The sequence below is a fragment of the Corvus hawaiiensis genome (genome assembly GCF_020740725.1).
Source record: "Corvus hawaiiensis isolate bCorHaw1 chromosome 34 unlocalized genomic scaffold, bCorHaw1.pri.cur SUPER_34b, whole genome shotgun sequence".
NCBI lineage: Eukaryota > Metazoa > Chordata > Aves > Passeriformes > Corvidae > Corvus > Corvus hawaiiensis.
In genome coordinates this window covers 34,426-62,320 of record NW_025963256.1, presented here as the reverse complement: position 1 = coordinate 62,320, position 27,895 = coordinate 34,426, and the positions used below count along the sequence as shown (strand labels likewise).

The 27,895-nt window shown below is 64.3% G+C and overlaps 9 protein-coding genes, 1 long non-coding RNA gene and 1 other non-coding gene across 13 annotated transcripts; 6 read left to right on the top strand and 5 right to left on the bottom strand.

The window, feature by feature from the left end:
- Positions 1-1,194: 1,194 nt before the first annotated feature.
- On the bottom strand, positions 1,195-3,336 carry GNG3 (G protein subunit gamma 3). The gene is made up of 3 exons (XM_048293143.1): positions 3,300-3,336; positions 2,591-2,696; positions 1,195-1,909 (listed from the first exon to the last, which is right to left on the bottom strand). Exons 2-3 carry the CDS (start codon positions 2,687-2,689, stop codon positions 1,781-1,783), a joined length of 228 nt encoding a protein of 75 aa, XP_048149100.1. The 5' UTR covers positions 2,690-2,696; positions 3,300-3,336; the 3' UTR covers positions 1,195-1,780.
- Positions 3,337-3,936: 600 nt separating this feature from the next.
- Positions 3,937-10,116, top strand: BSCL2 (BSCL2 lipid droplet biogenesis associated, seipin). The gene is made up of 10 exons (XM_048293136.1): positions 3,937-4,015; positions 5,153-5,415; positions 5,944-6,025; positions 6,481-6,624; positions 7,181-7,315; positions 7,619-7,716; positions 9,062-9,197; positions 9,279-9,324; positions 9,709-9,774; positions 9,892-10,116. The coding sequence occupies exons 2-10, from the start codon at positions 5,201-5,203 to the stop codon at positions 10,050-10,052; spliced, it is 1,083 nt and encodes a 360-aa protein (XP_048149093.1). The 5' UTR covers positions 3,937-4,015; positions 5,153-5,200; the 3' UTR covers positions 10,053-10,116.
- A 203-nt stretch (positions 10,117-10,319) lies between these two features.
- On the top strand, positions 10,320-12,948 carry UBXN1 (UBX domain protein 1). 2 transcript variants are annotated; one of them, XM_048293138.1, is made up of 8 exons: positions 10,328-10,546; positions 10,730-10,783; positions 10,883-11,008; positions 11,394-11,537; positions 11,933-11,984; positions 12,111-12,194; positions 12,280-12,508; positions 12,844-12,948. In XM_048293138.1, exons 1-8 carry the CDS (start codon positions 10,467-10,469, stop codon positions 12,891-12,893), a joined length of 819 nt encoding a protein of 272 aa, XP_048149095.1. In that variant the 5' UTR covers positions 10,328-10,466; the 3' UTR covers positions 12,894-12,948. The 2 variants fall into 2 exon arrangements, with proteins under 2 accessions (XP_048149094.1, XP_048149095.1); XM_048293137.1 differs by having other exon boundaries at positions 10,320-10,546; positions 11,933-12,194.
- Positions 12,949-12,990: 42 nt separating this feature from the next.
- On the bottom strand, positions 12,991-13,586 carry DMAC1 (distal membrane arm assembly component 1). Its single transcript, XM_048293141.1, has 2 exons — positions 13,364-13,586; positions 12,991-13,098 (listed from the first exon to the last, which is right to left on the bottom strand). The coding sequence occupies exons 1-2, from the start codon at positions 13,584-13,586 to the stop codon at positions 13,031-13,033; spliced, it is 291 nt and encodes a 96-aa protein (XP_048149098.1). The 3' UTR covers positions 12,991-13,030.
- A 22-nt stretch (positions 13,587-13,608) lies between these two features.
- On the bottom strand, positions 13,609-14,172 carry LOC125320734 (ubiquinol-cytochrome-c reductase complex assembly factor 3-like). Its single transcript, XM_048293139.1, has 2 exons — positions 13,974-14,172; positions 13,609-13,899 (listed from the first exon to the last, which is right to left on the bottom strand). The coding sequence occupies exons 1-2, from the start codon at positions 14,154-14,156 to the stop codon at positions 13,768-13,770; spliced, it is 315 nt and encodes a 104-aa protein (XP_048149096.1). The 5' UTR covers positions 14,157-14,172; the 3' UTR covers positions 13,609-13,767.
- Positions 14,173-14,451: 279 nt separating this feature from the next.
- Positions 14,452-15,726, bottom strand: LOC125320738. Its single transcript, XR_007201270.1, has 2 exons — positions 15,639-15,726; positions 14,452-14,546 (listed from the first exon to the last, which is right to left on the bottom strand). It is a non-coding gene; the product is annotated as an uncharacterized LOC125320738 (long non-coding RNA).
- LOC125320741 lies at positions 14,615-14,748 on the bottom strand. The gene has a single exon (XR_007201272.1). It is a non-coding gene; the product is annotated as a small nucleolar RNA SNORA57 (small nucleolar RNA).
- On the top strand, positions 15,064-15,964 carry C34H11orf98 (chromosome 34 C11orf98 homolog). The gene is made up of 4 exons (XM_048293140.1): positions 15,064-15,170; positions 15,359-15,423; positions 15,510-15,592; positions 15,672-15,964. The coding sequence occupies exons 1-4, from the start codon at positions 15,135-15,137 to the stop codon at positions 15,788-15,790; spliced, it is 303 nt and encodes a 100-aa protein (XP_048149097.1). The 5' UTR covers positions 15,064-15,134; the 3' UTR covers positions 15,791-15,964.
- Positions 15,965-16,121: 157 nt separating this feature from the next.
- INTS5 (integrator complex subunit 5) lies at positions 16,122-19,459 on the top strand. The gene is made up of 2 exons (XM_048293135.1): positions 16,122-16,201; positions 16,685-19,459. Exons 1-2 carry the CDS (start codon positions 16,146-16,148, stop codon positions 19,443-19,445), a joined length of 2,817 nt encoding a protein of 938 aa, XP_048149092.1. The 5' UTR covers positions 16,122-16,145; the 3' UTR covers positions 19,446-19,459.
- Positions 19,460-20,006: 547 nt separating this feature from the next.
- On the top strand, positions 20,007-22,537 carry POLR2G (RNA polymerase II subunit G). Of its 2 annotated transcripts, XM_048293133.1 has the most exons (8): positions 20,007-20,116; positions 20,331-20,440; positions 20,835-20,994; positions 21,245-21,295; positions 21,626-21,691; positions 21,794-21,865; positions 22,208-22,241; positions 22,345-22,537. In XM_048293133.1, exons 1-8 carry the CDS (start codon positions 20,105-20,107, stop codon positions 22,356-22,358), a joined length of 519 nt encoding a protein of 172 aa, XP_048149090.1. In that variant the 5' UTR covers positions 20,007-20,104; the 3' UTR covers positions 22,359-22,537. The 2 variants fall into 2 exon arrangements, with proteins under 2 accessions (XP_048149090.1, XP_048149091.1); XM_048293134.1 differs by lacking the exon at positions 21,794-21,865.
- A 177-nt stretch (positions 22,538-22,714) lies between these two features.
- On the top strand, positions 22,715-27,374 carry EEF1G (eukaryotic translation elongation factor 1 gamma). Its single transcript, XM_048293142.1, is given in 11 exon segments — positions 22,715-22,797; positions 23,425-23,583; positions 24,067-24,130; positions 24,227-24,369; positions 24,628-24,639; positions 24,641-24,772; positions 24,985-25,114; positions 25,463-25,655; positions 25,906-26,078; positions 26,500-26,624; positions 27,111-27,374. Coding segments are annotated over 11 exon segments (1,305 nt in total). The 5' UTR covers positions 22,715-22,782; the 3' UTR covers positions 27,270-27,374.
- The last annotated feature ends 521 nt before the right edge of the window (positions 27,375-27,895 follow it).

Below are 27,895 nucleotides of genomic sequence, written 5' to 3'. Positions count from 1 at the left end.
TCTGGGGGGCGGTTAACTGGGTTTAGAGGAGGTTGGGGGTTTAAACTCGGTCCAGGCACTGGTTTTGGGGCTTAAACCTGGGTTTGGGGGCTCAAACCTCGATCTGGATCTTGTTACTGGGCTTAAACCTGGTTATGGGGCTTAAACCTGGTCTTGAGTGCGAACCTGGGCCTGGTTTAAAGGATTTGGAGCTGGGCTTGATTTTGGGGCCTGGGTTGGGGGTCCTGGGGGTTTTTGGGGGCCTGGATTAAGGGGGCAGGGCCTCGGCTTAGGCCTGGGCCTGGTTTCAGGCCTTGAGCCTGACTGGGGGTCCGGACTCGGTCCTGGGCCTATTTGCAAGGCTGTTGTGGAGCCCAAGGACTTTAAGGTGGAACGCAGCAATTAAAATATAAATTAAATAATCACTTAAAGATTTAATTACTTTATTTCGTTTCTACGCAGCCTGGGCCTGCTCCGAGGCCTCAGGCATGGGTCCGGTTGCCATGGCAACAAGAGGGTTGTGGGTGCCGCCATCTTGGACGCGGTGACATGGCGGGGAGGGGGGGATTAGAGAGCGGGTGCTCCTCCGCCGCTCCCCCCGAGCGTTCTTGGAGGTCCCGCGTGGGCGTGGGGGGGTCCCTCGTGGGCCGGAGGCGTCCCAAAGACCCCCCCCGTGGGCCCCTTTTTCCTTCCGCCGCCATTTTGGAGGCGGGCGCGGAGGTCGCGCCGCGCGCCGCCATTTTGGGCGCTGGGAGGCGCCATCTTGGCGCCGCCGCTGGCGCCGGGCGCATGCGCGGGGTGCGAGCGGCGCCCCGGGGAGGCCGGGGGTGGCGCCCTGGTGGCCGCGGGGCCCTCAGGGGTCTCCTGGAGATCTTCCTCCTTTTTTCTTCCTCCTCCTCCTCCCTTCTTCCTCTTTCCCATTAATCCTCCCCTTTTTCCTCCTTCCTTTTCCTCCTCCTCCCTCCTCTTCCTCCCTTTTCCCCTTTTCTTCCCATTTCCTCCTTCTCCCCCTTTCCCTTCCTCCCATTCCTCTTCCCCCAAACCCCAAATTCCTCTCTCTGCCCCCTCCCCCTTTCCCGGCTCCCTCTGGGGATCTCCCAATCCCCCCAACTCCAAATTCCGCCCCCCCCCCCCAAACTGTCTCTTCTGCCCCCAATTTTGGGGATCCCACCCTCCCATCCCCTTTTATTGCGGGACCCCCAAAAAGAGCCCTGGTTCCGTCTGTGCCGCCAAGTGTTTATTTGGGGAGGGGGACACACCAGGGACCCCCCAAAATTGGGAGAACCCCCCCTTTTAACCCCCCCCCCGAGGCTTTAGGGGTCCATTAGAGCCTAAATTTGGGTGCAGGTCGGTGTTGGAGGAGAGGAACCCCGAGAATTTGGGGTGAGGGGAGGTGAGAGATGAGGAATTTTGGGGGTTGTCCTAAAGTTTGGGGGTCCCCATTTTGAGGAAGGGGTGGGGAGTGACAGGGGGGGAATCTGGGGGTGATTTTAGGGGGAGGGGGTCTCCCCTTCCCCCCATTCCAGAACCTTCCCTGAGTCCATCCTTGAAGCCTTTTTGGGGTTGAGGGACCCCAAAACCCCCTTAACCCCCCTAGTTCCAGAGCTGGGACCTCCCCAAGGCTTTTTTGGGGGGTCCCCAATTTATGGGGGGGGTCCTTGCCATGGGGGAAACCCCAAAACCCCCAAAGCAACCCCACCCCCCTCTTTTTGCTCCTCATTTTTGGGGTGAAATCGGCCCTAAATGGTGCGGGGGTGCCTCAAAATGTGAGGGGGAGGTCCCCCAAATTTTGGGGGGGAGTCTAGAGGAGGGCACAGAAGAATTTTTTCTCGCGGAAAGGATTCTCCGAGGTGGGGACCGGGGTCAGCAGCGGATCCTCGCAGGCGTGCGCCTCGCAGTAACTCAGCAGCTCCGCCGCCGCCTTGGACACCTGGCGCAGGGAAAAACGGGGTCAGGGACCCCAAAAACACAACTGGAACCCCCAAAAGCACAACTGGAACCCCCAAAACCACCCTGGAACCACAAGAACACACCTTGAATCCCCAAATCCACCCCTGAAACCCAGAATTCAACTCTGGAACCCCCAAAACCACCCCCTGAATTCCTGAATTCCATCCTGAAATCCCAAATGCGGCTTTTGAATTCCCCAAACCACACCTGTAACTCCCAAATTCAACATCTGAGCCCCCAGAAACACCACTGAGCCCCCCCCCACAACTGTGAAATCCTAAAAATGCACCTGGAGCCCCCCCCCAAACACCCCCCGAGTTCCTAAATCCAACCTGGAACCCCAAAATTCGACCTCAAAATCCTAAATCCTCAAACCTCAAAATCCAACCCGGGAGCCCCCAGAAATCCCCCTGTAAACCCCAACTCCAACAACCCCTGAAATCCCAAATCCACCCCCGGAACTTCAACCCTCAAATCCCAAATCCTGCCCTTACCCCTCCTTTTACCCCCCAACCACCCCCAAATCCCCTTTTTACCCCCCCAAACCTCCTTTAACTCCTCCCAAACCCCTCTAAATCCCCATTTTACCCTTAAAATTCTCATTTTACCCCCCGCCGAATCCACTTTTAACCCCCCAAATCCCCTTTTTACCCCCCCGGACCTTCACCCGGCACAGGCTGGCCTCGATCTTCAGCTGCTCCACCATTTTCCGGGCTTGGCCCACGCTCAGGGTGCTGCTGGGGGGGGGCTCGCCCTTCATGGGGGGGCTGCGGGGGTACCCCAAAATTTGGGACCCCCCCCAAAACCCAAAAACCCCACAAAAAATAAAAAAACCCGAATAAAATCCCCAAGAAAAATGAGGTTCCCCCCCTGAAAAAAACCCTCTCTCCCAAAATCCTCCCCTAAACCTTCGAATTTCCCCCCCAACCCCAAAATTCTCGGCTGAACCCCCACAAAAATCCCAAATTTTCACCCCAAATTCCCCCCTCATTCCCCCCCCCCCGATAAAATCCCCCCCCAAATCCTCCCAGGACCCCAAATCCCCCCAAGTCCCTCCCAAAATCCTCCCCTAAACCCCAAATTCTCCCCCCCAAATCCTCCCCCCTCATCCTGACGCCCCCAAACCCACCCCAAATCCACCCCCGGACCCCAAAAATCGACCCCCAAATTCTCATTTTTGCCTTCCCCCTTCCAAATCCCAAATTTCCTTTGCCCCCTCCCCAAAATCTCCCCCAAAATCCTCCTCCCCCCATCCTTCCCCCCCCTTTTCTCCCCGTTTTTCTCCAAAATCCCCAATTTTTTTTGTCCCCCCCAATCCCCCTCCCCCCGCCCCCAGGACCCCCCAAAATCCCCCCGCGCCCCTCCCCCACCTCTGCAGGACCCGCGGCCGCTCCGGTCCCGGCGATGCTCGGAGGGGGCGGGGCCTGGGGGTGGGGGAGGGGAGGGGGCCACGCCCCTCCCCCACCGCGCCCCCTCCTTTCCCCCTCCCCAATTTGGGGGGTCAAAAATTCCCTCCCCCCACCTCAAAAAATGGGGGGATTGCGCAGGGTGGGGGAAGGGGAGGCTCAGGGGGACCCCCTCCCAAATGTTGATCCCCCTAATCCTTCCAGCCCCCCCCTAAATCGCCCCAAATGGCCTCAAAAAATCCCCCCAGGACCCCTCAAACCCCTCGTGGACCCCCTAAATCCCACCTTGGACCCCCAAAGTTCCCCCCCAAATTCCCCCACGACCCCCTCCCTTTCTTACACACCACTAGGACCCCCCAAAACCCCCCCAGGACCCCAGAAGCCCCTCCAGGAGCCCTCCCAAGGCCCCTCAGACCCCCAAAATCCCCCCGGGACCCCCAAAAAGCCCCCCAAGCCCCCCAGTTGCCATGGAGACGGGGCGGGGCCGGCGGGGCCGCAGTGGGCGGGGCCAGCGCGGGCGGGCCCGCAATGGGCGGGGCTGGGGGCGGGGCCAAGCCGGGAGGGGCGGGGCCAAGTCCGCGATTGACCAATGAGATGGGGAGGGCGTGGCTTGGAGCCGGAAGCGGCGGGCCCGGGGGCGTGGCCAGGGCGTGGCGGGAAGCGGGAGGTGCCGGCACTCGGTAAGGGCGCGAGAGGCCCCAAAAACCCCCAAAATTACCCCAAAAATCGACCCCAAAACCCCAAAAATCACCTTAAAATAATCTAGAATCCCTTTCGGGACCCCCGAAATCCCCTCGGCACCCCCCATATCCCTCAAAATCTCCTCAGAAACTCCTCCGGGACCCCTAAAATCCCCTCCGCAACCCCGAAAATCTCCCCAAATCGCCCCAAAATTCCGCCTAAACCCCCTCTTGGACCTCCAAAACTCAACCGGGCCCCGAAAATCTCCCAAACTCTCCCCCAGATCCCCCCGGGACCCTGAAAACCCCTAGGGAATCCCTAAAATCGCCCCAAATCTCCCGAAAATCCCTCAACCCCCTGCCCCAAATCCTCTCCGGGACCCCAAAAACTCCCCCAGGACCCCTAAACCCTCGAGTTCCTCCAGATTTTGGGGCTGGGGAGGGAATTCTGGGGGTCCTCCAGAGATTTTAGGGCTGGGGACGGAATTTTGGGAATCCCCTACAAACTTTGGGACGGGGGCGGGAGGGGAATTTTGGGGTTGTCCCACACATTTAAGGTTTCCCCATAAATTTTGGGACTCCTCCACAGATTTTGGGGTTGAGGAGCGGGGGGAATTTTGGGGTTCCCCCATAAATTGCGGGGCTGCTCTCGGGGCGGGGGTGGGACTGAGGGCCCGCCCCTCCCCCCATTACCTCTCCCCTTCTTCCCGCGGCCCCTCCCCCTCCCCGGGGGCTCCCTCCCCTCCCCCACCCCACGCCGGGAGCTTTGGGGGCGCCCCAGAGACTTCGAGGGTTCCCCGTAGATTTCAGGCTGAGGAGGGAGTTGTGGGGCGGCCCCAGAGATTTCAGGCGTTCCCACAGATTTTAGGGTCTCCCCATAAATTTTGGGAATCTCCCACGGATTTTGGGATCAGAGAGGGGGGATTTTTTTGGGGTTGCCCCATCGATTTCAGGAGCTCCCCATAGATTTCGGGGTTGGAGTTGGATTTTGGGGCTGCCCCCCAGATTTGGAGTTATCCCATAAATTTTGGGCTCCCCTCCCCACCCCCAGATTTCGGGGCTGCTCGGGGGGGGGGGGGAGGGGGGGTGTGGCTGGGGTTCTCCCCTCCCCCCGTAACCTCTCCCCTTCTTCCGCAGCTCCTCCCATGGGGTTCCCCCCCCGTCCCTCCCCTCCCCCGCTCCGGGATGGCTCCGGGGGGGTTCTCGGCCGCCCCTCCCCCCCCGCTCCTCACCTGGGGGGCTCAGCTGGGCCGGGGGGCGCGGCGGGCGCTGCTGCGGGGGGGGCTGGGGCTGAGCCTGGCGCTGCTCCTGCTCTGGGCCTCGCTCTTCCTCTACGGCTCCTTCTACTGGGCCTACCTGCCCGCGGCCGCCGTGCTGCGACCGCTGCACCTGGCCTTCAGGTGGGCGGGGGGCTCGGGGGGCTCGGGGGGCTCGGGGGATGGGGACCCTCCCCCTTCTATGGCCGTGATTTGCACTGGGGACCGGGTTCGGGTGGGGCTGGGGGGGTCCAGGTGTGTCCAGGTGTGCCCGGGTGGGGCTTTTGGGGTGGTTCTTGGGGGCTCTGGGGGGCTCCCAGGGGTTGGGGGGGGGTCCTGGGGAGTTTGGGAGTTCAGGGGGGGTTTGGGGGATGTGGGAACCTAAAAAGGAAATCCTAAACCGATGTCCTGTAGGGTGCCCTGAGCACCTGGTTCAGGTGTGTCCAGGTGTGGCCGGGGGGGTTTTGGGGAGGTTTGGGGAGAGTTTGGGGTGAGGGGGGGATGAGTGACCCTAAAATAATCCCCTAAAAAAAATGGTGAAAAAATTCCCATTGGGTTTCCTGAGCACACCTGGGCCACGGGGGTTTGGGGGTTTTAGGGGGTGGGGGATTGGGGTATTTGGGGGTTTGGACCCTGATTCCCCAGCCCTGACCCCTTTTTTGGCCCCCCCAGGTCGGACTGTGACAGCCCCGGCCCCGAGCTCTGCTCCTTCCCCTCGGCCAATGTGTCCCTGCTGGGGGAGCACCGCGAGAAGGTGCCTGAATGTCCCAAAATCTGGGGGGGGATTTGGGGCTGGGGGTGCTTAAAAATATCCTAAAGATGGGGGGGGAGGTGGGGCCAAAATGTCCTGAAAATATCCTAAAAAATGGGGGAATGTGGGGCTAAAATATCCCAAAAATTTGGGGAATTTGGGGCTGGGTGGACCCAAAAATACCCTAAAAAAATTGGGGAATTCGGGGCCATAACATCCTAAAAATATCCTTAAAATATGGGGGGGATTCAGTGCCAAAATATCCCCAAAATTTCGGGGAATTCGGGGCCGGAGGAGTCCTAAAAACACCCTTAGAAAAAATTGGGGCTTTTGGAACCAAAATACCCTGAAAATACGAGGGATTTGGGGTTGGGGGATGCCAAACTACCCTAAAGAAAAAGGGGAAATGTTGGGGGGGTGGGTTTGGGGTGGTTCCGGAGCTGTGGGGCTGCCCCCAGGTGCTGCTCTACGGGCAGCTCTACCGGATCTCGCTGGAGCTGGAGCTGCCGGAGTCGCCGGTGAACCGCGAGCTCGGCATGTTCATGGTGACCCTCACCTGCTACGGGGCCGGCGGCCGCCCCTTGGCCACGGCCGCGCGCTCGGTGCGGCCCCACGGGGACCTGCGGGGCTGCCAGTGGGGCTGGGGGGGACCCTGTGGGGCTGGGCAGGCTCCAGGGTGGGATTTGGGGGAGATTTGGGGTGGATTTGAGGTGTCTGGAGTGGGATTTGGGTGGGTGGGGGGGTTCAGTGGGGTTTGGGGTTTGGGGTGGGATTTGGGGGAGATTTGAGGTCTCTGGAGTGGGATTTGGGTGGGTGGGGAGGTTCAGTGGGGTTTGGGGTCTGGGGTGGGATTTGGGGGAGATTTGGGGTGGATTTGAGGTCTCTGGAGTGGGATTTGGGGGTGGGGAGGGGGGTTCAGTGGGGTTTGGGGTCTGGGGTGGGATTTGGGGTGGAATTTGAAGGGGCTGGGGTAGACTTTAGGGAGATTTGGGGTGGGATTTAAGCTCTCGGGTGGATTTGGGGGGATTTGAGAGCTCCAGGGTAGAACTTGAAGCCTCTGGAATTGGATTTGAGGTTTCTGGGTTGGGATTTCGGGGAATTCTGTGGATTTGGGGTGGATTTGGGGGAATTTAGCCCCATTTGCCCCTCTCCCCCCAGGCCATGCTGCACTACCGCTCGCGGCTGCTCCGGGCCCTGCACACCGCGGCCTTCGCCGGCCTCTTCCTCAGCGGCTTCGCCGAGCAGAGCCAGACCCTGGAGCTGGAGCTGATGGGGCGCTACCGCGAGGACCCCGTGGGTCTGGGGTTCCCCAAAGGGGGCTTGGGGGTCCCAGGGGGGTTTTAGGAGGTCCCATGGGGGTTTGGGGGGGGGTACCAGTGGGGTTTGGGGGGTCTTAGAGGGGCCTGGGGGCTTCTGGAGGGATCCCAGGGGGTCCCAGGAGGGGCTTTGGGGGTTCCCAGAGGGTTTTGGGGTGTCCCAGCAGGGTCTGGGGGGTCCTGGGGTATTTTCAAGGGGGGTTTTGGGGTGTTTTGGCGGGTCCCAGGGTATGTTGGGGGGGGTCCCAGGGTCTCTGAGGCCCTGGTGCCCCCTCCCCAGTACACCCCGACCGTGGGGGCGTTCGTGGAGATCCGGAGCCGGCGGGTGCAGCTCTACGGGGCGCGGCTCAGGGTGCACGCGCACTTCAGCGGGCTCAGGTGGGTGGGGAGGGGTCCCCAGGGGTCCTGACCCCCCAGCGGGACCCCAAACCCCACAGCTCAGGCCCAGCCCCTGCCCTGTGTGTGTCACACACACCTGTCCCTGTGCCCCCGGTGTCACACCTGTCCCCGGTGTCACACACACCTGTCCCTGTCACACCTGTCACACCTTTCCCTGTGCTCCCTGTCCCCGGTGTCACACACACCTGTCCCTGTGCCCCCGGTGTCACACCTGTCACACCTGTCCCTGTCACACCTGTCACACCTTTCCCTGTGCTCCCTGTCCCCGGTGTCACACCTGTCTCCGGTGTCACACACACCTGTCCCTGTGCCCCCAGTGTCCCACCTGTCTCCGGTGTCACACAAACCTGTCCCTGTGCCCCCAGTGTCACACCTGTCCCACCTGTCCCTGTCCCACCTGTCCCTGTCCCACCTGTCCCTGTGCTCCCTGTCCCCGGTGTCACACAAACCTGTCCCTGTCCCTGTGCCCCCTGTCCCTGTCACACCTGTCCCTGTCCCCGGTGTCCCCCGTGTCCCCAGTGTCACACAAACCTGTCCCTGTCACACCTGTCCCTGTGCCCCCTGTCCCCCGTGTCACACCTGTCCCACCTGTCCCTGTCCCTGGTGTCACACACACCTGTCCCTGTCCCTGTCCCCCCGTGTCCCCGGTGTCACACCTGTCCCACCTGTCCCTGTCACACCTTTCCCTGTGCTCCCTGTCTCCGGTGTCACACACACCTGTCCCTGTCACACCTGTCACACCCGTCCCTGTCCCACCTGTCCCTGTCCCCCTGTGTCCCCGGTGTCACACCTGTCCCACCTGTCCCTGTCCCCGGTGTCACACCTGTCCCACCTGTCCCTGTCCCCCTGTGTCCCCGGTGTCACACCTGTCCCACCTGTCCCTGTGCTCCCTGTCCCCGGTGTCACACCTGTCCCTGGTGTCACACACACCTGTCCCTGTCTCCGGTGTCACACACACCTGTCCCTGTCACACCTGTCACACCCGTCCCTGTCCCACCTGTCCCTGTCCCCCTATGTCCCCGGTGTCACACACACCTGTCCCTGTCACACCTGTCACACCTTTCCCTGTGCTCCCTGTCCCCGGTGTCACACACACCTGTCCCTGTCCCTGGTGTCACACACACCTGTCCCTGTCCCCGGTGTCACACACACCTGTCCCTGTGCTCCCTGTCCCCGGTGTCACACCTGTCCCACCTGTCCCTGTCCCCGGTGTCACACACACCTGTCCCCTTTCACACCTGTCGCACCCGTCTCTGTCCCACCTGTCCCTGTGCCCAGTGTCCCCCAGTGTCCCCAGTGTCCCACCTGTCCCCCCCCATGCCAGGTACCTGCTCTACCACTTCCCGCTGACCTCGGCCGTGCTGGGCGTGGCCGGGAACTGGACGCTGCTGGCGCTGCTGACCCTCGGGGGGTACCTGCAGTGGGGGAGGGGCACCCGCCGGCCCCGCCCCCCCCCGCAGGTGAGCCCGGGCGGGGGGAGGGGCGCTGGGGGGACCCGCCCCCCACCTGAGCTCACCTGTGCCCCTCCCCCACCCCCACAGGACACGCGGAGCGAGGGAGGAGCCCCCGGGGAGGGGGAGGGGACAGGTGAGAGGGGCGGGGGAGGGGCTGGGGGGGAATTTGGGAGGATTTTTGGGGGGATTTCTCGGGGAGATCTTGGGGACAATTGGGGGGGGGTCTTGAGGAGATTTTGGAGAGGATTTTAAGGAGATTTTGGGGGGTTTTGGGAAGATTTGGTGAGGGTTTTGGGGAGGTTCTAGGGGAGATTTTGAAGAGTTTTTGGATTTGGGGGGAATTTGGGGATTTTGAGGAGATTTTGAGGGCAGATTTTAAGGAGATTTTTGGGAAGATTCTGGAAGGATTTTGGGGAAATTTGGGGGGACTTAGAGGAGATTTTGGGAGGATTTTGGGGAGATTTTTGGGTGGATTTTGGAAGGGTTCAAGGTGATTTTTCCCCTCCCCTACCCCCAGATCTTTCAGCCTCTCCCCAAAATTCAGAGGAACCCGAAGTCGTGGGAGCCTCGGAGCCGAGCGAAGGTGGGGGAGGGGCAGCACCTCAAAAACCCCAAAATTCTGTCTGGGGGTGGGGGAGGTTTGGGGTGGGGAAGGGGCCCAAATTTGGTGCTGGGGGTGCTGACAGCCCCTCCCCCCCAGGCCCACCCCTGCTCAGCGCTGCCAACGCCGCCCCCAAGGAGGAGGAGGAGGAAGAGGAGGAGGAGGAGGGGCAGGAGGAAGAGGGGGTCACCCCCACACCCCACCCCCACCTTCCGGACAGCCCCTCCCCCCGCCAGCGCCATGTCTGCTCCAGCTCCTGAACCTCCCCAAATTTTGGGAGACACCAATAAAGGCTTTGACTCTCACCCCCAACCCCCAAAAAGAGCTTGGTGTTGGTTTTTTTTTTACGGGGGGAGGGGAATTGGGGGGTGGGAGACTCTTAGGGCCCCTCAAATCTCCCCCAGACCCTCCCAGGACCCCTCCAGATCCTCCAACCCACCCCAAACCCCCCCCACCCAGTCAGCCCAAGGAACATCTGGGCCCAGTTCAAGAATTTTGTGGGCTTTTTTGGGTGTTTTGGTTGGGTTTTGGGGTCACTTTAGGGCAATTTTTGGGGTCGTGCCGGGACTCGCTCACGCCCGGCGCACTCGCGCCGTGTTTTGTCCCCTCTCGGCCGCCATCGCCGCCGCCGAGACCACGTGATACAACCACGTGACACGACGCCCGGCGCCGCCATGATGGCGGCGGGCGGCGGGGCCGGGCCCGGCCAGGCCTTGGAGACGCTGCTGGAAATGGGCTTCGGTGCCCGGCGCGCGTGAGAGCGGGGACACCGCGGGGACAACCGGGGACACCTGGGGGGCACCGGGGGAGGGGTTCTCATCTTGCCCGGGGGGTGCCCGGTAGCTCCGGTAACGGGAGAGGGGCCGGGAATGGGGCCCTGGGGATATTGGGGGGCCCGGGGTTTTGGGGGGCCCCGGTGACTCCCCCGGTCCCGCAGGGCGAAGGCGCTGGCGCTGACCGGGAACCGCGGAGTGGAACCGGCCATGGACTGGTGAGGGCGGGGACCCCCAAAATCCCCCCCGGGACCCCCCAAATCCTCCCCCCAATTTCTGGGGACCCCCCTGAGCCCCGTGTCCCCCCTCCCCCCAAGGCTGGTGGCTCACGAGGACGACCCCGACTCGGACTCGGACCCCGAAATCCCCCCGGATTTAGGGGGGCTCCCCTCAATCTTGGGGGCGCCCCGGCAGCCGCCGGCGGAGGAGGACGAGACCCAGAAGTGAATTTTGGGGGGGACTGGGGGGGGGAATTTGGGAGCTCAGGGGATAAATTTGGGGGTTCAAAGGGAGAATCTGAAGGTTCGGGAGGAAAATTTGGGGGTTCGGGGGGAATTTGGGGGGTTCAAGGGGAAATTTTTGAGATCTAAGGGGGGAATTCTACGGGCTCGGGGGGGAATTGGGGGTTCAAGGGGGGATTTAGGGGCATTAAGAGGGAAATGTAGAGGTTCAAGGGGGGAAATTTGGGATATTAAGAGGGAAATTTGGGGGCTCGGGGGGGGGGTTTCCCAGGATTTTGGGGTTCAGGGGAGGTCTGGGGGATTCCCCCCGGGGTTTTGGGGATCGGGGCGGTTCAGGGGGGTACCCCTGAGTTTTGGGGCCCCCCAGGCTCCTGACGGAGGCGGGGCAGGAGCGGGAGCGGCGGCGCCGGGGGCAGGAGCTGGCGAAGCTCCGGGAATGGCGCCGGGACGAGGAGCGGCGCCGGGCGGCCGAGGAGCGGCGGCGGGACAGGGCCGAAGAGCGCGCGGCTCGGTGAGGGGACGGCCCCAAAATCTGTTGGAAAAACCCCCCAAAATTCTCGCGAAATCCCAAAGTTTTCCCTCGGGACTTTTCCCATTAAAAACCGCGGGAGGGGCTGAGTCCTCCGAGCCGCCAGGGGGCGCCAAAGCCGCGGGAGGTGCCCTCATGAATCCTGGCGGGACCCGAGGAGGTTTTGGGGGGCCCAAAAACCCCTCAGGACCCCCTCAAATTTTGGGGACCCCCACAAACTCCCACCCTTAAACCTTTGAGGACGATCACCAAGCCCTCAAAGCTCGGGGGGTTTCCCCAACTCCCCCACCCAGAGGACCGGGGACCCTCTAAAATATGGGGACCCCCAAACTTTTGGGGAACGTGCCCAAAATGTTGGGATTCTCCCGTTCCCCCAGGCAGAGAGTGCGGGAGAAGATTGAGCGGGACAAGGCGGAGCGAGCGCAAAGGGTGAGAGGGATCCCAAAGGAGACTCCAAAAGACTGGGGGGGATCCCGATGGGGTTTTGGGGATCCCAGAAGGATCCAATGGGATCCAGCCCCACCGGCATCCAACAGATTCCCGTCCCTCCCCCAGTTTGCCCCTGTCACCCCAGAGCCGCCCCCGGTGACCCCCCAGGAGCCGCCGGCGCCGCGGGAATACGACCAGTGCCGGATCCAGGTACGGATTGTGGGGATCCCCCGGGATTCCGGGCGGTCCCGAGGGGATCCTGAGGGATCCTGACCTTCCCCCGCCCCTTGCCAAGGTCCGGCTGCCGGACGGACGGGCGCTGACCCAGAGCTTTCGGGCGCGGGAGCCGCTGGCGGCCGTGCGGCTCTTTGTGGAGCTGCACCGGGACACGGCGGGCACTGGGAGCACTGGGAGCGGCGGGAACGGGGAGCCCCGGAGCCCCCCGGAGCCTTTCAGCCTCCGCACGGCCTTTCCCCGGCGCCTCTTCACCGAGGAGGACATGGAGAAACCCCTGCAGGAGCTGGGTGAGGCAGCTGCGGGGTGCTGAGGGGGTTTGGGGGGGCTTCGGGGCATTTGGGAGGCCTTGGTAGATTTAGGGGAAGGTTGGGGTTGAAAAGGCTCCTCAAAGGATGAAAGAGGGTTTGGGGAGTTTGGGTTCAGAGGGAGTTTGGGGGGTCAGAAGGGGTCTTTTGGAGGGGTGTCACTATTTGAGGGATTCCCAGAAAATCTGGGGGGGTCCTGAGCAGGTTTGGGGTGATTCAGGGCTTCCAGGGGGGAACGTCTGTGTGGTTTTAGGGTAATTTCAGGACTTTAGGGGATCTTTTTGGGAGTCCCAACGTGTGTCCTCCCTCCCTTCTAGGTCTGGTCCCCTCTGCCGTCGTCATCGTGGCCAAGAAAGAAGGGAGCTGAGGGGGACACACCCCCAAACCTCCCCCAAACCCAAATAAACCCGAGCTGTGCCCCCTCCCTTTGTCCTGTCCTGTGTCCTCCTCCCCAAAACCACAACTGGGGGGCTCCGAGCAGCTTTATTGGGGCGCGGCCCCCCCTTAGGGCTCCCTCCGGCGCTGCTTTCCCATGGGGTCGGCGAGGATGATGATGCCCCAGGCCCCCACACCTGCGGGGGGAGACCTGGCGGTCACCTGGGGGCCCTTCCCCACCCCGCACCCCGACCCTGAGCCCCCTCCCCATCCCCTGAAGGTCCGGACCCCCTCGTTGCCATGGCAACCCCGAATCCCGTCCCTCCCCAACCCCAGACCCCCCCCCCATTCTCTCTCCACCTCGTTACCATGGGAAACCCCCACATTCTTCCCTGATGGCGACCCCCGCGCCCCCTCCCCGTTATTCCACCCCCGTTATTCCCGCGGCCCCCCGTCCCTCACCGGCGGCGAAGATGATCTGGGCGAGGACGCCCATGGAGGGGGGGACGCCCTTTCTCATGGTGCTTCGCGGCCCTTGGTAGATCCAGATGGCGGCCATCAGCAGCCCCGCGCCGCTCAGCAAGCGGCAGCTCCAGCAGCCGCTCAACAGCGGGCGCGGCGAGGCCGAACCGGGCCCCGGCACCGAGACCGCGCCCGGTGCGGCCTCCGCGCCCGGCGGGGACATGGCAGCACCAGGAGAGGCGCCGGAAGTGTCCGTGGTTTATAACAGTCCGGGCGCGAGCGCAACCGCGCATAACAGTTCCGTGTGCAACCGCGCCAAGCGCGGAAGGTTCCGGGAGGGAGGGGGGGGGCGGTCACCGGGAAACGGTGACTGAGGGGCTCCCGGTGGTCTCCCGGTGTTGGCGTCACTTCCGCCACGGCACCCGACGCTGCGCCACGTTGTCGTCGGTCTCGGCCGCCTCGCGCAGCGCCGCCATGATCAGCTCATTGTGGCGCCGCCGCTGCGATAAACTCGTGGAGTCCGCCCCGGGCTGCACCTGCCGAACGGGGAAAACGGGGAGATCACGGCCGGTCCCGGCCCCGAGGCTTCCCCACCGCCCCCTCCCCGTACCTTCAGTGTCTGCTGCCGGTCCTGCTCACCCCCCGCCATCGCCACCCACAGCAGCAGCCCAAGCGCTACCGGGACGGCGCCGCGGACGAGCGCCACAGGCCAGCGCGGGTCCACCGCCATCGCCCCCGTCCCGCCGCGGCCGCTCCGCCCTTTCCGGGGCCGCTCTGGCCCGCGGGGAACCATAGAGACGGATGCTGGGAGGACCGGGAATCCTCCTCCCCCCGCCACGGCGATCATAGAGACAGCGGCTTGGAGGACCGGAAACCCTCCTCGCTGTTTCCGGGGCCGCTCTGGCCCGCGGGGATAATCGAGACGGCGGCTGGGAGGACCTGCGGATCCCAGCGTCACGGGCGGACCAGGGGGACGGATCCCCCTCGACTGCCGGGAACGGGGTCACGGAGCGGCCCCTGCGCGGGGAAGGGGAACGGAGAACCCCAGCCCCGGGACGCGCTGCTACCGAAAGAAGACACGAGATCAATGTGGTTCAGACAGATTTATTAGCGATTTTAAGTCCAAAACCAGCCCGTCTGCCGCCGGCGCAGTCCCGCGACGTTCCCCGTCCTTCAGCGGACCCTGCGGAGCAGAAAACGGCGGTTAAGCGGCGGCCCCGTGCGTTTCGGAGCTCCCGGGGCGCGCCACGGCCTTGTCCCGGCGTGTGAGGGTGGGACCGGCGGACGCGACCGCCGGCACCGAAGACTTCGCGCCGGTCGCTGCTTTCCCTCCGCACATCACAGACCCCGGCACGGGGCCGCCAGGGCCCGCCAAGAACGGGAGGATCGTCCCTGTGTTTCCCGCCCCGTTTTAGTCCCGATCCCACCCACAAACACGGAAGCAGCACCCACCGCTCCGAACGCCGAAAGACGAAACAATGGCGCCTCGCCCCCTTTTATATATCCCAGTTGTGGGCGGGTCCACTGCGCTTTCGACCAATCAGAGACGGCAGCGGGCGCCCACCAACCAATAAAAGCCCTTTAAAAATAAAAGGGCGCGGCCTAACTGAATTTATAATATGGGCGAAGCTTCCGCCACAGCAGCCAATCAGAAGCCGCCCCGCGCGGGGACGGACCAATGATATTCACAGGAGGGACGCAAGGGGCGGGGTTCAATGACCGGAAGTGAAGCCAAACCGGAAGTTGTGCCCGGCGCACACGTGGGGGCGCAATGGGGATCGGGGGCAAAATCAACCGGCCCCGAACGGTGACCGGGGCGCCTGGGGGGGCCTGGGGGGCCCAGGAGGAGCTCGAGGAGGGTCCCCGTGGCAGGGAGAGGCCCGGGGGTGGCGGGAGTCCCGGTAACCGGCACCGGGCGGTCTTAGGGTTTGGGGAGGGGACTCCGGTAATCCCCGGTCCAGGTGTCCTCCCGGTGATCCCCGTTCTTCCCCGCAGGAGCTGCGCAAGAAGCTCTTCAAGCGGCGGCGGGAGCTGGCGCGGGGGCGGCGGCAGAAGCGGCGGTGAGCGCTCCCCCCCCCGGTGTCCCCTCGGTGTCGCCGCCGGTGCCGGTGACTGAGGCGGGGTCTCGGGGGGCTCTCCGGTGCAGGTCGGTCTCGTCGGTGCCGGCCCCGCTCTGGGGGAAGCGGCGGCGGAAGGAGCTGAAGCGGCTGCGGGGGGCGGCCAAGAGGGGTGAGCACCGGGGGGAGGGGACCGGGAGGGACACCGGGGGTCGTACCTGGCCTTTGACCCCCTCCCGGTGTGTCCCCAGCGCTGGAGGCGGCCGTGACCGAAGCGAAGAGGCCGCAGAAGGAGAAGGAGACCGGGACGGGGACAGGGGACAGCGGCGGCGACGTGGAGATGGCGGAGGTGGCACCGGGACCGGAGTGACCCCTCCGGTGCCACCAGTTCATCCAGCTGGCGTCACCTGTCCCTCCCCGGTGTCCCCAACACGTCACCACTGTCCCGTCGCTGTTCCCGGTGTCCCCGACATGTCACCAGTGTCCCCAGGCGCTGTCCCCAGTCCCCCACCAGTGTCCCCAGCAATAAACTCGCTCTGCTCTGTCCCCGTGTCTGTCCTGGGGGAGGGGACACGCCCGGCGGACACCTTTAACGGTGACACCACGGGGTGGGGATGGAGGGAGGGGCGGAACCATCGTTCGCGGCCGCAGGGGTGGGGGGGCTTCCGGGGCAGGGCGCTCTTGGCGCATGCGCAGCCGCACGGCCCGGCCCGGCCGCCGCCGCCATGTCGGCCCTGTGCGACCCCCCGGGCGCCGCCAGCCCCCCCCGGCCCCCCCTCAGGTACCGCCGGGCCCCCCCGCGCCTGGGACCGGCCCTTGGCTCGGGGCCACCCCCTCCACAGGGTTGGGAGAGGCGATCCCCGGGACCCCCGGAGCTGGGCTGGACTCCCCCATAGAGACCCCCGGGACCCCTCGTAGGGTTCGGAGCGGCCCCGTCAGCGACCCCCGGTTCCCTTAAGTGGCCGCCGGGCGTCCCCTCCCGGTGTTCTCCCCGGTTAGAGACATCCCCCCCACCCCAGTGTGGGACCCCCGGGCGCCGCCGCTGCCCCTCAGCCCCCCTGGGACCCTCCGAGACCCCGGCCCGGCCCCTCACACCCTGGGGGGAGGGGAGTTCTGGGTGTCCCCCCCCTCCTTTTTTCCCCCGTTTTAACCCCATTTGTCCCCTCCTCAACGCCCAGGAGGTGCCGCTGTCCCCAGGTGTAACCCCGGGGGGCGTTCCCGTCTGCCCCCCACCCCTTTTAACCCCCTTTTCCCCCCTCCCCAGCGCCCAGGAGCTGTCGCAGGAGGTCAAGGCCTTCCTGAGCGGGCTGGACCCGGTGCAGGGCACGCCCCTGTCGCCCCCCGCCCACGCCCGCTGCGCCCTGCGCCTGCTGCGCTGCCTGCCCCCCGCCCGCCACGCCGCCCTGCAGCACCTGCGCGGCCTCTTCGACGACCAGGTGTGCTCCCACCTGCTCCAGCGCGAGGGCAGCGCCCCGTCCCCCGCCCCCAAAGCCTCCCCCGGCGCCGAGGTGGTGCAGGAGGTGCGGCGAGCGCTGGCCGAGCTGGTGGCCGCCAACCCGCGGGCGTGGGCGCCCAACGTGGCCGCCTGGGCCAGCGAGCTGATGGGGCAGCTGAGCAGCAAGTACGCCGGGAGGCCCGGGGTGCCGCCCCCGGCCAGCCTGAACGAGCTGCTGCAGCTCTGGATGTCATGTCCGGCCACCAGGGCGCTGCTGGACATCTACAGCCAGTGCCTGGCCGCCATGGTGGGCAGCTGTCCGGACGCCTGCGTGGACGCGCTGCTGGACACGTCGGTGCAGCACTCGCCGCACTTTGACTGGGTGGTGGCCCACGTGGGCTCCTCCTTCCCCGGCACCATCATCAGCCGCGTCCTGTCCTGCGGCCTCAAGGATTTCTGCGCCCACGGCGGCGACGCCGCGGGGACGGCCACGGGCGACAAGCGCGTGCCCAAGATCGCGTCCGTGGTGGGCATCCTGGGCCACCTGGCCTCGCGCCACGCGGGCAGCATCAAGCAGGAGCTGCTGCGGATGTTCCACGAGAGCCTGGGCTCCACCCGCGAGCACCACAAGGCCACCGTGCCCTTCCTGCTGCAGCTGGCGCTGATGTCCCCGACGCTGCTGGCCACCGTGTCCCCGGAGCTGGTGGACTCCCTGAAGCCGCCGGTGCTGAACCAGCTGCACCAGCACTTCTCGGCCATGCCCAGGGACGAGCTGGACGGCGTGGTGGGCGTAGTGGTGCACCTGCTGTGCCACACCTCGGCCGGGGCGCTGCGGACGCTGCGCTTCCTGCTGGCCACGGCCGCGCCCGCCTCGGTCATCACGGCGCCGGGGCCGGCGCTGCACGAGGGCGTCCGCGAGGCCTGCGAGCGGCTGCTGCAGCTGCTGCTGCTGCACCTGCACAAACTGGTGCACGGCCGGAGCTCTCCCAGCCTGGCCGAGTGTCCGGCGCGCCCGGTGCCGTTCCTGGACGCTCTCCGGCCGCACGTGCGGGAGCTGTGCCTGGACACGCTGCGGCTGGAGCGGAAGCGCTGCCTGTGGCAGCACCAGCTGCTGGCCCTGCTGGCCGTCCACTCGGCCCCCCACGGCGCGGCCGAGGCGCTTTTCTTCCTGCTGGCGCTGGCCAGGACGCCCGAGGAGCTGGCGCTGGCGCCGCAGCTGCACGCCGGGCTCTGCGCCGTCCTGCCGGACCCGCTGCCCGCCGCCATCACCGCGGCCGTGGCGCAGATCCACGCCGGCCGCCTGCCCGAGCCGCAGCTGGCGCAGCTCCTGCGCAACCTGGCGCTGCTGCTGCAGCACCGCGAGGGCGACGGGGACGGCGGTGACCCCGCGCTGGGCGCGGCGCTGGCGCGGCACCTCCCGGATCTGGCCCAGCTGCTGCTGCACCCGCGGCCGGAGGTGGCCGAAGCCGCGTGCCGCCTGCTGGCCGCCTGCCCGCTGCCCCGGGCGCTGCCCCCGGCCCACCTCCTGCCGGCCGTGCGGGCGGCCGTGCGCCGCTTCTTCGCGGGGCTGTGGCTCGGCGACGCGGCCGCGCTGGCCCCCGGCGTGCGGCTGCTGGCCCGGCTCAGCGCCGTGTCCCCCGCGGCCGCCAAGGCCGTGCTGGCCCAGCTGGTGGAGGGGGCCCTGCGCGGCCGCAACGCCGAGCTCTTCGGGGGCACCGCGGAGCCGCCCGGCCACGAGGACGCGCCGGTGCCGCCCGCGGTGTCGCTGCTGGACACCAACCAGCGCTTCACGGCCGGCCTCAACACCTCGGGCGGCGTGTGGTCAGTGTTCCACGCCGGGGTCATCGGCCGCGGGCTGAAGCCGGCAGCCGGCACCGGTCAGCGCGCAGCTGAGGAGCTGAGCCGCAACACCCAGACCTTCCTGAGCCTCGTCCTGCGCTGTTGCCGCGGCTCCTGGGCGGCCAGGCCGGGGCTGGGGGTCAGCGCCGAGGCGGCCAAAGCGGTGGCGGCCGCGCTGGTGGAGGCCGTGTGCCCGGAGGCGGCCGGAGCCGAGCTGGCCTGGCCGCCTGAGGAGCTGGCCCGGGCCACCGTGGAGCGGGACCTGCGCATCCTGCGGCGCTTCCGCCAGCACCCGCTGCTCTTCCCGCTGCTCCGCCTCGTGGCCGGCGGTCACCCGGCCCTCTGCTACTGCTCCGTGCTGCTGCGGGGGCTGCTGGCCAGCCTGGTGGCCCACTGGGACGCCTGCAGGGCCAGCAGCACGGTGGCCTCGCCGTGGCACCTGCGGGCGTCGTGCGCGCTGGTGGCGCTGCTGGCCGAGGGGTCCCTGCTGCCCCCCGTGCTGGGCAACATGCACGAGCTGTTCCCGGAGCTGGCGCCCTTCGAGGTGCACCTGCTGCTGCTCAGCGTCTGGGATTACCTGCGGGAGAACAGCCCCCTGCCCCAGAAATTCACCTTCCAGCCCGAGCTGGGCGTGTTCCGCCGGGACTTCGGGCGGGATGGGGACGTGGGGAAGCACCTGGCCGTGCTGCACAGCGTCCTGCACAGGAACATCCACCGGCTGGGGCTGCTGGCGGGGAGGTTCTACCCCTGAGGGGCTCCCCAGAGTGGGGGTTTGGGGTTTGGGGTTGGGGAAGCGGGGGGAGGGGGTCGGGTGTGTGCACGAAAATTCGGATTTGTAATAAAAAAGAGCAGAAAGGAGGAGCAGGTGTGGAGTGTGGGTGGCCTGGGAGGGTCTTAGGGGTGTCCAGGGCGTCCTGGAGTTGCTGGGGATGGTGGTGGGGGCTGCTTGGGGGATGCTGGGAGGATCTAGATGGGTTGGGACGGGGATTTAGGGGTTTTGGGTGAGGGTTTGGGGGGTCCTGGGGGTGTTTTGGGGGATCTCAGGAGAGTCTGGAAGTGTCCAGCGGTCGTTGGGGGTGTCTGGGTGGGTTGGGAGGGGGTTTGGGGGACGGCTTGAGGGGTCCCGGGGGTGCTTTCGGGGGTCCCGGGACTCTCTGGGTGTTTGGGGGTCCCGGGGAACTCCTGGTCCCCTCCCTGTCAATCACCCGCCTGTCTCCGCCCATCGCTCCCAACCGACCAATCAGCGCCCTCTCTCCGGCCGTAGCCGCGCCCCTTTCCGAGGCGGCACGACCGGTTTGTGGGCGGGGCCTTGCGCGTTCGGCGACCAATCAGAGCCGTGCTCTGCGGCGGGAACGCGTCAGTTCCGGCGGAAGCGGAAGCAGCCGCGGAAGCGCCGGTGGCGGCGGGAGGATGTTTTACCACGTGAGCGGCACCGGAGGGTCACGTGTCTCACCGGGGGTCACGTGCCAGACCGGGGCGGGGTCCCGCTGTCCCCTCGGGGGGGTCCCGAGGGTCCCCGGTGTGGGGGCCCGGTGTCCTACCGGCGGTGCGGGGTGGTCCCGGTGCCCTGATGGGGATCCCAGCGTGGGTTGGGGTGGTCCCGGTGGGGTCCCGGTAACTCCCGGTGTCCCCCCAGATCTCCCTGGAGCACGAGATCCTGCTGCACCCGCGCTACTTCGGGCCCAACCTGCTCAACACCGTCAAACAGAAACTCTTCACCGAGGTGGAGGGGACCTGCACCGGGAAGTGAGCGGGGGGGACCGGGAACGCCCCAAGATCCCCCAAAACAACCCCGGGACCCCCTAAAGCCCTCCCTGAGGCACCCCCAACCCATCCCAAAGCCCCGGGACACCTCCAGATCACCCCAAACCCTCCAAAACACCCCCAGGAGCCCCCCAAATCCCCCAAACCTCCCTGAGACACCTCCAGATCACCCCAAACCCTCCAAAACACCCCCAGGAGCCCCCCAAACCCATCCCAAACCCTCCAAAACACCCCCAGGAGCCCCCCAAACCCTCCAAAACACCCCCAGGAGCCCCCCAAACCTCCCTGAGATGCCTCCAGGTCACCCCAAACCTCCCCTAAACCCCCCAAACCCTCCCCAGACCCCCTCTCTGAGCGCCCTGTGTGTCCCCCCCAGGTACGGCTTCGTCATCGCCGTCACCACCATCGACAACATCGGCGCCGGGGTGATCCAGCCCGGCCGGGGCTTCGTGCTCTACCCCGTGCGCTACAAGGCCATCGTCTTCCGGCCCTTCAAGGGCGAGGTGGTGGACGCAGTGGTCACCCAGGTCAACAAGGTGACCCGTTTCGGGGGTCCTGAGGTCACCTGGGTGCTCAGAGGGGCAGTTTGGGAGGTCCCCTGGGGTCCTGAGGGGGTCTCGAGGTCACCCAGCTCCCCAAAGTGAGAATTTAGGGGGTCTTGGAGGGGTTCCGGGGTCTCCCAGGTCATCAAGGTGACACTTCTGGGGGTCCCATGGGGTCCTGAGGGGGTCCCGAGGGTCTGCAGGGCCCTGACCCCCCCGTTTTTGTCGTTTTGTGTCCCCCCAGGTCGGGCTGTTCACGGAGATCGGGCCCATGTCCTGCTTCATCTCGCGCCACGTGAGCGGGGACACCCCAAAAGCGCCACCGGAGGGGAGGGGAACCCCTAAAAGGGACATTTGGGGGGGTGGGGACATCCCAAAAAGTGTCACTGGGAGGGTGGGGACACCCCAGAAAGGGTCACTGGGGGGGTGGGGACACCAAAATCCCCCCTGAGGCTCTCCCTGACCCCCAAATTTCCCCCATTTCCCCCCCTTTCCCACAAATTTCCCTTGGGGACCCCCAATCTCCCCCCAGATCCCCCTTGGGGACCCCCCCAATCACTTGGGACCCCTTTTCCCCCCCAAAACCCCTTTGGGGACCTCCCTGACCCCCCCTGTCCCCCCCCAGTCCATCCCCTCCGAGATGGAATTCGACCCCAACTCCAACCCCCCCTGCTACAAAACCGTGGACGAGGTGAGTCCGGGGGAGTTCTGGGGGGTCCCCAAATGTCCCCAAGGCCCCCTCCCCCCCCGGGGGGTCCCCAGGGCCCCCCCTGAGCCGTCCCCTCCCCCCCAGGACATCGTGATCCAGCAGGACGACGAAATCCGGCTCAAGATCGTGGGGACCCGAGTGGACAAGAACGACATCGTCAGTGGGGGAGGGGGGGAGCTCCCGGAATTTGGGGGGAATTCCTGACATTTGGGGGGTTCTGTGTCCATTTTGGGAGGGGGAATTCCCGAATTTGGGGCAATTGCTAAACTTGGGGGGGAATCCTCAAATCCAGTGAGGCAATCCTGAATTTGGGGGGAAAATCCCAAAATTCGGGGGGTCCTGTCTCCATCCTGGGATGGGAAATCCCAAAATTTGGGAGGGAAATCCCCAATTTTTGGGAGGAATCCCCAATTTTTGGGGGGTCCCCAGTTCTGGTGGGGGGTCCAGGTGAGCCTCTCCCCCTCCCTGTGCTGACCCTCCCCCTTCCCTCCTCCCCAGTTCGCCATCGGCTCCTTGATGGACGATTACCTGGGTGAGTTTTGGGGGGGTTTAGGGGTGGGGGGGACCCTAAAATTTGGGAGGGGGGGGTGATTTGGGGGTCCTGCCCCTCTCATCCCTTCTCCTTCTCCCCCCAGGCCTCGTCAGCTGAGCACAAGGAGCAGCCGGGACCCCTCCCCAATTGTGCCCCCCCCAATTTCGTGTTGCCTCTCCCCAAATTTTATGTTCCTCCTCCCCGATTTTGGGGGTTCGGGTGGTGGGGCCACCGCCAGAGCTGGGGGGGCTCTGCCTTTCTCCGCCATATTCCCAATAAAAGCCTTTTTTCTCCCACTTTCCACTTTTTCCTCTTATTTTTGGGGGGGGTCCTGGAGTTGAGGGGGGTCCTTATGTTAATAGGAGCCCCACCCTTTCATTGCCGCTTTAAGGTGGCATCGCCCTTTTAAATCCCCCCTCCCCGGTTTCCACGGCAACCCCCCTTGTCGGTGCTTTGCGGCGCCGCGCGCCACTGTCGCGCTCTCTCCCCCACCTCCGCGCTTTGCGGCCGCTGCGCCGGCCTTCTCTCCGCGCTCTCCAAGATGGCGGTGTCCGGGGTGAGTGCGGCCGCCGCCGCCATCCGCCGCCATCCGCTGCCCCCCGCCGCCCCGGCGCCTCCCCGCCGCCACCGGGGCACCTGCACGGCTCGGAGGATGCGGCCCGGGCGGGTTTGGAGCCGCGGGGATGCTCCGGGGGGCGCGGATGGCGGCGAGAAGGGAGGGGGGGGGCCCTGAGGGGAGCCGGGGCTGGAGCGCGGGGTGGGCCCGGAGGTGGGGGGGGCCTGGGGGTGTCCCCTCGCCTCGTGTGGGGTTGTGCCACACCCTTGGGGACACTCGGGGACAGCTGTGACCCCCCAATGTCCCCCCAGACCCCCAAAACTGGGGGGTTTCAAGGCTCTCATCACTGCAGGACCCAGCTTTGAGTGCCCCTGATCGGGACCCTTGGTCAGCCCCTGTCACCCCCGTTTTCCCCGCACCCTTGGGGACATTTTGGGGATCCCCTGACCCAAATTTCCCCCAGATCCTGCCCACCCGCCCCAAAGACTGGGGGCTTTTCAAGGCCCCAGTCCCTGCCCAGCGCTGCAGGACCCAGCTCTGAGTCCCCTTTTCGGGGCGCCCTGTGCCACCCCGGTGTCCCCCAGCTTTGGGGACCCCTGGGGACAGCCGTGACCCCGTTTCCCGCAGACCCTGTACACGTACCCCGAGAACTGGCGGGCGTTCAAGGCCCTCATCGCTGCCCAGTACTCGGGCGCTCGGCTCCGGGTGCTCTCGGGGCCGCCCCATTTCCACTTCGGCCACACCAACCGGACCCCACAGTTCCTGCAGAAGTTCCCCGTGGGCAAGGTGGGGCCTCAACCCCAAAAATTTGGGGTTTGGGAGTTTTGGGTTCCAGCCCTGCACGCCAAAAATTGGGCAGTTTCAGGTGGGGTTTAGGGGGATTTGGGTTTTTTGGGGGAATTTAGGGAATTGAAGGTTTGAGGTTTTGGGCGGATTTGGGGTTGGGCTTTTTGGGGAATTTGGGGTTTTGGCGGTGAGTTGGGTTGGTTTTGGAGTTTTGGGGGAACTTGGGGTTGAGTTTTGGGGGGGATTTGGGGTGGGAGGGGTTGGTGTTTTGGGGGGATTGGAAGAGGATTGGTGGTTTTGGGGGGATTTGGGGTGGTGGGGTTTTGGGGAATTTGGGGTGGGAGGGGTTGGTGTTTTGGGGGGATTTGAGGAGGCTTGGTGTTTTTGGGGAAATTGGGGTTTTGGGGGGATTTGGGCTGTGGGTTTTGGGGAATTTGGGGTGGTGGGAATTTGGGGTTTTCACCCCAAATCCCCCGGTCCCAGGTTCCGGCGTTCGAGGGGGACGACGGCTTCTGCGTCTTCGAGAGCAACGCCATCGCCTACTACGGTCAGGGGGGGTCCCTGGCTTCACTGACCCCTTAATGAGCTTTGTGCCACGCGGTTAATTAGCCCTCGTGGCTGATGAGTTCCCCTTTGCCTGCAGTGAGCACGGAGGAGCTGCGGGGCAGCACCCCCGAGGCGGCGGCCGCGGTGCTGCAGTGGGTGAACTTCGCCGACAGCGACGTGGTGCCCCCGGCCAGCACCTGGGTGTTCCCCACGCTGGGCATCCTGCACTACAACAAACAGGTCTGGGGGGACTCGAGGGGGGGGTTAGGGGGTTTGGGGGGGGGGGTTCTTGGATTTTTTTGGAATTTTTTTTGAGCTTTTCGGTGGTTTTTTTGGGGGGGGGTCCTGGGGTATGATTTGGGTGGGGTTTGGGGCTTTTTTTGGCCTCTCTCCTGGGGGAGATTTCAGGGGGTTTGGGGTTTTTTAGGGGGGTAGGAGTGGTTTTGGGGTCCCCTCCCTAATTTTGGAGCCCCTTCCCCAATTTTTGGTGCCCCCCAGGCGACCGAGGGTGGCGAAGGAGGAGGTCAGGAGGGTCCTGGGGGTCCTGGACGGGCACCTGAAGACCAGAACCTTCCTGGTGGGGGAGAGGGTCAGCCTGGCCGACATCAGCCTGGTGTGCGCCCTGCTCTGGCTCTACAAGCAGGTACGGGGTCACTTGCGGGGTTTTGGGGTCGTTTATGGGGTTTTGGGGGGACTTGGGGTCATTTAGGGGCTCCGAGGGGCGTCGCTGTCCCTTTCCAGGCGCTGGATCCAGCGTTCCAGTGGGGTTTTTAGGCTCCCAGGGGTATTTGGACTGTCCCAGGTGCGCTTTGGGGTGTCCCAGAGGGATTTAGGGTTGTCACTGTCCCTTTCCAGGTCCTTGACCCCGCGTTCCGGGGTCCCTTCGGGAACGTGAACCGCTGGTTCCTGACCTGCCTGAACCAGCCCCAGTTCAAGGCTGTCCTGGGAGAGGTCCAGCTGTGCCAGAGGATGGCCCAGTTCGACGGTGAGGGGATACCAGGGGGGGACAGGGACACCTGGGGACCTTCCTGGGATCTTGTGTCTGCTCCAGGGATAATTTAAAGAGGAAAAAAGAGGGACTTCAGGGTTTTTTTGAGAAGAAAAAAAAAAAAAAACAGTTTTAGGGTTTTTGTGGGGAATCTAAAGGGTTTTTCTAGGGATTTGAAAGGGTGGAAAAAGGGAAATTTCAGGGTCGTTTTAAAGGAAAAAAAGGGATTTAAAAGGCTTTTTTTGGACTTAAAAAAGGGCAGAAAAAGCAAATTTTAGGGGAATTTTAAGGGGTTTTTTTGGATGAAAAAAAACCCAAATTAAGCTGATTTTTGGGGTGGGACAGCCAAGAAATTTGCGGAGAGCCAGGCCCGGAAGGAGAAGGAGACCCCCAAGAAGGAGAAGGAGCCCCCCAAGAAGGAGAAGCCCCCCAAGAAGGAGGAGAAGCGGCCGGAGCCGGACGAGGACCTGGACGAGTGCGAGCAGGTCCTGGCAGCCGAGCCCAAGGCCAAGGACCCCTTCGCCCACCTGCCCAAGAGGTGGGGGGGCACCTGGGGGGATTGGGGACATTGGGGAGGGGTTTAGGGCCGTCCTGGGGACGTCTGAGGTCACTGGAGGGGCACCTGGGGGGGTTTGGGGTCATTTTGGGGGGGTTTGGGGGCACCTGGGGGGGTTTGGGGTCATTCTGGGGGGGCTTGGGGTCATTCTGGGGGGGTTTGGGGTCATTTTGGGGGGGTTTGTGGCCACTCTGGGGGTGCTGAGTGACCCGTCTGTCCCCTCTGTCCCCAGTCCCTTCGTCCTGGACGAGTTCAAGCGCAAATACTCCAACGAGGACACGCTGGGGGTGGCCCTGCCCCACTTCTGGGAGCACTTTGACCGCGAGGGGTGGTCGCTGTGGTACTGCCAGTACCGCTACCCCGAGGAGCTCAGCCAGACCTTCATGAGCTGCAACCTCATCACCGGTGAGCCTTCGGCCTCCTCCTCGCCATCGTCATCTTCATCCCAGTCCTTGTCCCCACCCTCGTGTCCCTCCTGTCGCCCCGTCCCTGCCCTTCCCCGAGGAGCTCAGCCCGATCTTCGTGAGCTTCATCATCCTCTTCATCTTCCTCCTCTTCCTCCCTGCCCTTCCCTCCCCTTTCTCTCCTTTCTTTCTTTCTTGCCCTTTCTGCTCCTTCTCTCTTTTTCCCTTCTTTTTTCCCCTCTTTTTTTCCCTTCTTTTCCCTCTTTTTTCTCTTCTCCTTCTCCCTTCATTCTCTGTCCCTTTTCTCCCGATTTCCCATCCCTTTTTACCATTTTTCCATGCCCCAGGGATGCTCCAGTGCCTGCACAAGTCCCTTTTGTCGGTTTTCCATCCGTTTTTGCTGTTTTTTTCCCATTTCCCAGGGATGTTCCAGCGCCTGGACAAGCTCCGGAAGAACGCCTTCGCCTCCGTGGTGCTGTTCGGGAGCGACCACGACAGCAGCATCTCAGGGGTGTGGGTGCTGCGGGGGCAGGAGCTGGCCTTCACGGTGAGAGTTCCCCAAAAAACCCCAAAATGTTCCCTAAAACGTTCCTTGGAGTCCAGAGAATGGGGTTTATGGAGAGAAAATCCTGAAAAAACCCCGCTAAAATACCCCAAAATGTCCCCAAAATCGGGGCTCTGGGGGCTGCGGGGGGAGGAGCTGGCCTTCCCGGGGAGAATTCCCAAAAAATCCCAAAATATCCCCAAAAATCTGGTGCCATGGTGAGAAATTGCCAAAAATCCCCCCCAAAAATATCCCAAAAGTCCCCAGTTTTTTGGAATCCTGTATTTTTTTGGTGGTTTTCCCTGGTTTTTCCCTGTTTCCCAGCTGTGCAGGTGGATCACGACTCCTACACCCCAAAAACCTCCCTAAACCTCCCCAAAAGCCTCAAAAATCCTTGGGAATCCCGTATTTTCTTGGGGTTTTTTTCCCAGAAATCCCAATTTTTTGTTGCTAGTTCCCATTTTTCCCTGGTTTTTCCCCATTTCCCAGCTGTGCCCGGACTGGCAGGTGGATTACGAGTCCTACACGTGGCGCAAGCTGGACCCTGACAGCGCCGAGTGCCGGACACTGGTGACGGAATATTTCCTGTGGGAAGGGGAATTCCGGCACGTGGGGAAGCCCTTCAACCAGGGCAAGATCTTCAAGTGACCCCCCCGGAGTTCTGGGGTGAAATCCTGGGATTTCGGGGCCCTTCCCCACCTCGGGGGGTTCCGGTTCTCCAGCCCCGATCCAATAAAAAAGCTTCGAACAGGGCGAGAGTTTGGAGTGGTTTGGGGTTTTTGGGATGGGTTTTGGGGGGAATTTGGGATATTCTGAGGGGCTGGGGGGGGTTTGGGGATATTCCAGGGAGATTTGGAGATGTTCAGGGGGGTTTTGGGGATATTCCAGATGGGTTTGGAGAGGTTTGGGGTTATTCTGGAGCGGTTTTGGGAGGCTTCCCCAGTTTTTGCCCAGTTTCCTCCTTTCCACAGCCGCGCCCTCCTGAGTCACCCCCGGGTGGGGACAGCACCACCCCCCCCGCAGCACTGACCCCAATGTCCCCCCCGGGGCTGTCCCCAATGTCCCCCCTCGTGTCTCTCCCCCCTTTGTCCCCTTGCTCCCCCCTCGGGCAGTGTCGCTGTCCCCTCCCCGGTGTCCCCCCCGGGGCCCCTCGGCCGCCCCCGTCCCGGTGCCAAATTCCGCGGTGTTGGCGGGGCTGGGGGGGGACAAGGGGGGGACACGGAGGGGACAGGGAGGGGACAGGGGGACACGGGGCAGCCCCGACACCACCGAGG

Excerpts from the sequence above, each read along its gene's own strand:
- INTS5 (XM_048293135.1), top strand. The coding sequence starts at position 16,146 with ATGTCGGCCCTGTGCGACCCCCCGGGCGCCGCCAGCCCCCCCCGGCCC. Across the intron at positions 16,202-16,684 it reads CCCCCCCGGCCCCCCCTCAG|CGCCCAGGAGCTGTCGCAGG; the intron begins GTACCGCCGGGC and ends CCCCCTCCCCAG.
- GNG3 (XM_048293143.1), bottom strand. The coding sequence starts at position 2,689 with ATGAAGGGCGAGCCCCCCCCCAGCAGCACCCTGAGCGTGGGCCAAGCC. Across the intron at positions 1,910-2,590 it reads CCAGCCTGTGCCGGGTGAAG|GTGTCCAAGGCGGCGGCGGA; the intron begins GTCCGGGGGGGT and ends TCCCTGCGCCAG.
- POLR2G (XM_048293133.1), top strand. Across the intron at positions 20,995-21,244 it reads TGGTCACCCAGGTCAACAAG|GTCGGGCTGTTCACGGAGAT; the intron begins GTGACCCGTTTC and ends GTGTCCCCCCAG. Across the intron at positions 21,866-22,207 it reads GAGTGGACAAGAACGACATC|TTCGCCATCGGCTCCTTGAT; the intron begins GTCAGTGGGGGA and ends CCTCCTCCCCAG.
- DMAC1 (XM_048293141.1), bottom strand. The coding sequence starts at position 13,586 with ATGTCCCCGCCGGGCGCGGAGGCCGCACCGGGCGCGGTCTCGGTGCCG. Across the intron at positions 13,099-13,363 it reads CCAGATCATCTTCGCCGCCG|GTGTGGGGGCCTGGGGCATC; the intron begins GTGAGGGACGGG and ends CTCCCCCCGCAG.
- LOC125320734 (XM_048293139.1), bottom strand. The coding sequence starts at position 14,156 with ATGGTTCCCCGCGGGCCAGAGCGGCCCCGGAAAGGGCGGAGCGGCCGC. Across the intron at positions 13,900-13,973 it reads ACCGGCAGCAGACACTGAAG|GTGCAGCCCGGGGCGGACTC; the intron begins GTACGGGGAGGG and ends CCCGTTCGGCAG.
- BSCL2 (XM_048293136.1), top strand. The coding sequence starts at position 5,201 with ATGGCTCCGGGGGGGTTCTCGGCCGCCCCTCCCCCCCCGCTCCTCACC. Across the intron at positions 7,717-9,061 it reads GCGCACTTCAGCGGGCTCAG|GTACCTGCTCTACCACTTCC; the intron begins GTGGGTGGGGAG and ends CCCCCATGCCAG. Across the intron at positions 9,775-9,891 it reads AGCCTCGGAGCCGAGCGAAG|GCCCACCCCTGCTCAGCGCT; the intron begins GTGGGGGAGGGG and ends CCTCCCCCCCAG.
- UBXN1 (XM_048293137.1), top strand. The coding sequence starts at position 10,467 with ATGATGGCGGCGGGCGGCGGGGCCGGGCCCGGCCAGGCCTTGGAGACG. Across the intron at positions 11,009-11,393 it reads GAGGAGGACGAGACCCAGAA|GCTCCTGACGGAGGCGGGGC; the intron begins GTGAATTTTGGG and ends GGGGCCCCCCAG. Across the intron at positions 12,509-12,843 it reads GAAACCCCTGCAGGAGCTGG|GTCTGGTCCCCTCTGCCGTC; the intron begins GTGAGGCAGCTG and ends CCTCCCTTCTAG.
- C34H11orf98 (XM_048293140.1), top strand. The coding sequence starts at position 15,135 with ATGGGGATCGGGGGCAAAATCAACCGGCCCCGAACG. Across the intron at positions 15,171-15,358 it reads AAATCAACCGGCCCCGAACG|GAGCTGCGCAAGAAGCTCTT; the intron begins GTGACCGGGGCG and ends TCTTCCCCGCAG. Across the intron at positions 15,424-15,509 it reads GGGCGGCGGCAGAAGCGGCG|GTCGGTCTCGTCGGTGCCGG; the intron begins GTGAGCGCTCCC and ends TCTCCGGTGCAG.